Consider the following 3,927-nt stretch of genomic DNA (forward strand, 5'->3'; position numbering starts at 1 on the left):
ATGCACTTACTTATGATGCTCATTCCATTGATAAAATAAGCAAGGTGCTCATAATGAAATGAGAATCATTTTCAAAAATGTAAAGTGCCCCGAATCCCATGCACCATCAAACCTTTAACACCTACCATATGAAAAAAGAATGCTTACGAGAGAAGAGGAGCTAAATGCTATGCTAAAGATGCCTAGATTGTTTGGTCATTGGAATGGCTAAAGAAGATTCCCTTTCATAAAAATAAGGAGGTATAGTGTTTACTCATCAAGTGCCAATGCCCCTTTTGATTTCGAATCTATGTGGGCCCTAATTTTAAATAGATTAGGGCTAGCTGACCCAATACAAGCCTTTCTTTATATGGATTAAAATTGTTTTACTTATCAAAATTCAATCGAATGGTTAATTTAGCTTAATCCGTACCCTCTAGCTATTAAACTTTTTCAAAGATAAAAGTCATGAGATGCAAATTATCCATTTAAAGAAAAAAAGAGTAATATTTCTATTTTATCTCCATAAATTATATATATAACAGCCTTTTCTATTATCGTTTCTCAAAAGTAGTTTCTCTTCTCTTATCTCTATTCTAAAAGTGGTTTCTCTTCCAAAGCATTATTCCTGATCTGTTCCAGTGGAAGCTCGCATATTTTGTTTAGTGCAGTCCCCAGTGCGAGTTCAGGAGCAATTGCTTGTCTATAAAGTGCGGCTCCAGAAAGCTGGAGCTGTTGGAGTCCAACTGTCGTACCAAGTCATTACTGTAGCCACCATATTCACAGTTCTGCCACTTCAAGTTCCCTTCCAGCATCGTCCTCTGACGCTTCACCAAGCTCTCGGTGTCGTCGGAGGCCAGCGCAGATAGATCCATTGGCTGTTGCAGTGGATCATCCAGGTCGGTGATGCCATTAATATGACTGTTCGCCGGCGCCGTTTGCATATTCTCAGGCGAATCGCCGACGAGCGAGTAGTAGTAGTCTTTGAAGCTCCACGAACTGGCAACGTCGTCGAAATACGTGCTTAGTGTTCCTTCCCGATCCTTCGTGGACGTAGCCACCGCTTGGAGATGATCGTTCTTCCTGTAGATCCGGCAGAGCACCCACTCATCCAGCTGCATGCGTTGGGAATTATATATATGTGATTATCGAGGAGATGGTGATTTGTTGTAAAGACGTGAAGATAATATACCCTCGTGGAGGAGTCGGTGATCGGTCTCGCAGGCCTGTAGCTATCGGCGCTGTGTGCACCGGCGAGGCGGTACTCGTGCATGATCCAGTTAGTCTTGGCTCCCCTGGGCGGCTTTCCCCTGTAGAACACCAGCGCCTTCTTCACCCCGATGGGTGGCTGCTTGCCCCCCGACTTGCCTGATCTGTAGATCGGCTTGTCGGTCCCGGTCGCCTTCCAGTACCCAGAGGCCGCCGCCCGGTTCGGCCGGAATCCATTCGGGTACTTGCGGCCGCGCGGGGTGATGAAGTACCACTCCCGCTCCCCGTACGTCGCTTTGCCTGCACGAGAGAGAGATCGACGTGAGTCGTGGCGTTCAGCCGCCCAACAGGCTTTGGGTCAAAGCGTACTAATTAACCTGGAAGCTCCCACGGGTCGTGCTTGTAGATGTCGACCTCGGCGACGACAGAGATGGGCCAAGGGGAGGGAGCGGCAGCGTCTACCTGGCGGCGGAGGTAGTGGAGGACGAGCTCCTCGTCGGTGGGGTGGAAGCGGAACCCCGGCGGCAGCGATACGGGCTTCGGCAGCAGCAGCATAGCGGTTGCAAGGAGTAGGAGAGAAGGAAGGGTTTGGAATTCCTCGAGGGCGGAGGGAGACGACGTATTTATCGTTCCCCGTCTTTGCCGTTTACTTGAGCGTAATGTCGATTTTACCCGCATAAACCACCTGCTCGATATATCCTTAGAATTAGATACGCGAATATTTGCCCATAAAATAAACATGTGGACGTGTAGGGCGGACGCTGCATGCATCTGTCACGTAAACACGAGTTGACAGGATGCATGGAGCTAGGGAGTGCGTTCATTTGGATCAATTTTATGAATATGACTTTTACAAATTAATCAAGGTATATCGTTAGAAAAAGTGAGATTTGGAGTGCTGTGATGAGAGTATTAGTGCACGTCATTAGTTAGATTGGATGGTTTGACAAGTTAGTGGCTAGGGGAGCCTAATTAGCTTGACTTGCATGCTACGGGTGCTTTTAAAGAATGATCACGTGTCAAGGCCATGCACCTCCACGCTTGTTGTACATGCTCGGGCAAAACTTAATTGGCCAAGCTATATGTGACGCTTGGAAGGCTGTGATTGGACATGGTAAGTTGTACTTAACGAAATTGAAAGATGAATGACTCATTTTATATCTTTGGTATAAGTCTGGATTCCGTATCTTCTACCTTCAATGGATAATAATACCCTTGTTGGACATGGTATTTAACCTTGTCCTAGGTCCACATCTATACCTAAATTTAGAGGTGAACATTCGATTAATTCGATTAATTTAATATTAATTTTATATAAATTTTTTTTATTATTATTTTAAACAAATTTAGTTAATTCGGTGTTAACTGAAATAACTAATTCGGTTAATTCAATTTTAATAAAATTTTAATTTGATTTGGTTAACTAACATTAAATCGATTTTCAATTAATTCGATTAATTTATATACCGAATTAATCGAATGTTCACCCCTATCCAAATTTATACTAGACGATGGTACCGACCAACACAAGATGAATATTTAACATGACCTAATCCAACACACCATTTTTTAATAAAAATTAATATTTATTCTAAATTTAAAATTGTATTATTTTTTTTAAAAACAATATTAAAAATTTATTAATTTAGATTAAATCTAGTACAGTTCAACATTGATGAGAATCAAAGTCAGTGGCGGATTTACACTTGGACCCGGGGGGGCCATGGCCCCCCCAGTCCATGTGTAAAGTTTACTAATATTAGTTATAAACTTATAATATTAATTATGAGTAATAATATTATTAGTAAATATTAATTAAATATTTTGGTGGAAAAACATGTACGAGTTCCTAACTTTGCAAGAGGCGGCAGCGTCGTTGCAGCGGCTCCTCTGACCTCTCTCCGGTGTTGTTGAACCAATGATCGTCGGATGTTAGACGTCGAGCGGTGGAGGTCTAGTGCGACGAGAACATTCTCAAGCCCTATTTGAGAGAAAGGTACAATTTTCTTCTACTCCTTGCTATATAGTTCTTAGGGTTTTGAAATTCTTAAATCTGAGAAGGGAGAAAGAAAAAAAAAACTATTTTTTTGATGTTTCCATGTTCTGATGTTCATTTCTAGTTTCCTACCACACTATGAATGTTAGCTGTTAGCACAAATTCATACCTTTATTTATGAATGAGGCAAACCTGCAAGGCAAGAAGAACATACATACAAGGGACAGGGGAGATAAATACCCAAAGTTCAAAGACCAAGATTCCATAAATTTTGTGAGAAAAAAATCTTAATATAATAATATTACTATCACATGGTCCCCTTGTCCTACTATTTAACTGCCGTGGGCCCTGAAGCAACCTATAGATTCATCCTTGCAGTTCTTTCTCAAAAACAAAATTATCTAAACTTCACAATTTTATTAGATTCCTTATTTTATTTGCTTTTCTCTTTTGTGCTGCATTCTTTGATTTTGTTTGGCTTTCTCCCATTAAAATGATTAATTTTAGATATTTTAATCAAATCTTGTGATTTTAGAAATTAAACTACCTAAATGGCTAAATAGTTGAAATTAGAATGGTTGATTTAATATTTGATGAAATAATAAAAAGCATGATGTTTTTTTTTTTGATGATTTGTTATTATTCACTAACTTAATGTTTTATTTAATAGTGTTGTTATTAATTATTATTCACTTATTTGAAATAACATGAGTTTTCATTGTCAAAGGCTTCATATACTTCAA

General features: G+C 40.1%; 1 protein-coding gene across 1 annotated transcript; it reads right to left on the bottom strand.

Annotated features, from left to right (window-relative positions):
- Window positions 1-499: 499 nt before the first annotated feature.
- LOC121987325 (NAC domain-containing protein 2-like) lies at window positions 500-1,768 on the bottom strand. Its single transcript, XM_042541180.1, has 3 exons — window positions 1,566-1,768; window positions 1,172-1,488; window positions 500-1,094 (listed from the first exon to the last, which is right to left on the bottom strand). The coding sequence occupies exons 1-3, from the start codon at window positions 1,741-1,743 to the stop codon at window positions 642-644; spliced, it is 948 nt and encodes a 315-aa protein (XP_042397114.1). The 5' UTR covers window positions 1,744-1,768; the 3' UTR covers window positions 500-641.
- Between the last annotated feature and the right edge of the window lie 2,159 nt (window positions 1,769-3,927).

The sequence above is a fragment of the Zingiber officinale genome, chromosome 5B (assembly GCF_018446385.1).
Source record: "Zingiber officinale cultivar Zhangliang chromosome 5B, Zo_v1.1, whole genome shotgun sequence".
Lineage (NCBI taxonomy): Eukaryota > Viridiplantae > Streptophyta > Magnoliopsida > Zingiberales > Zingiberaceae > Zingiber > Zingiber officinale.

What these genes read in the sequence shown, in the direction of transcription:
- LOC121987325 (XM_042541180.1), bottom strand. Translation starts at nt 1,743, where the DNA reads ATGCTGCTGCTGCCGAAGCCCGTATCGCTGCCGCCGGGGTTCCGCTTC. An exon ending in CGACCCGTGGGAGCTTCCAG is followed by an intron (nt 1,489 to 1,565) that starts GTTAATTAGTAC and finishes TCTCTCGTGCAG; the next exon opens with GCAAAGCGACGTACGGGGAG. An exon ending in TCACCGACTCCTCCACGAGG is followed by an intron (nt 1,095 to 1,171) that starts GTATATTATCTT and finishes CAACGCATGCAG; the next exon opens with CTGGATGAGTGGGTGCTCTG.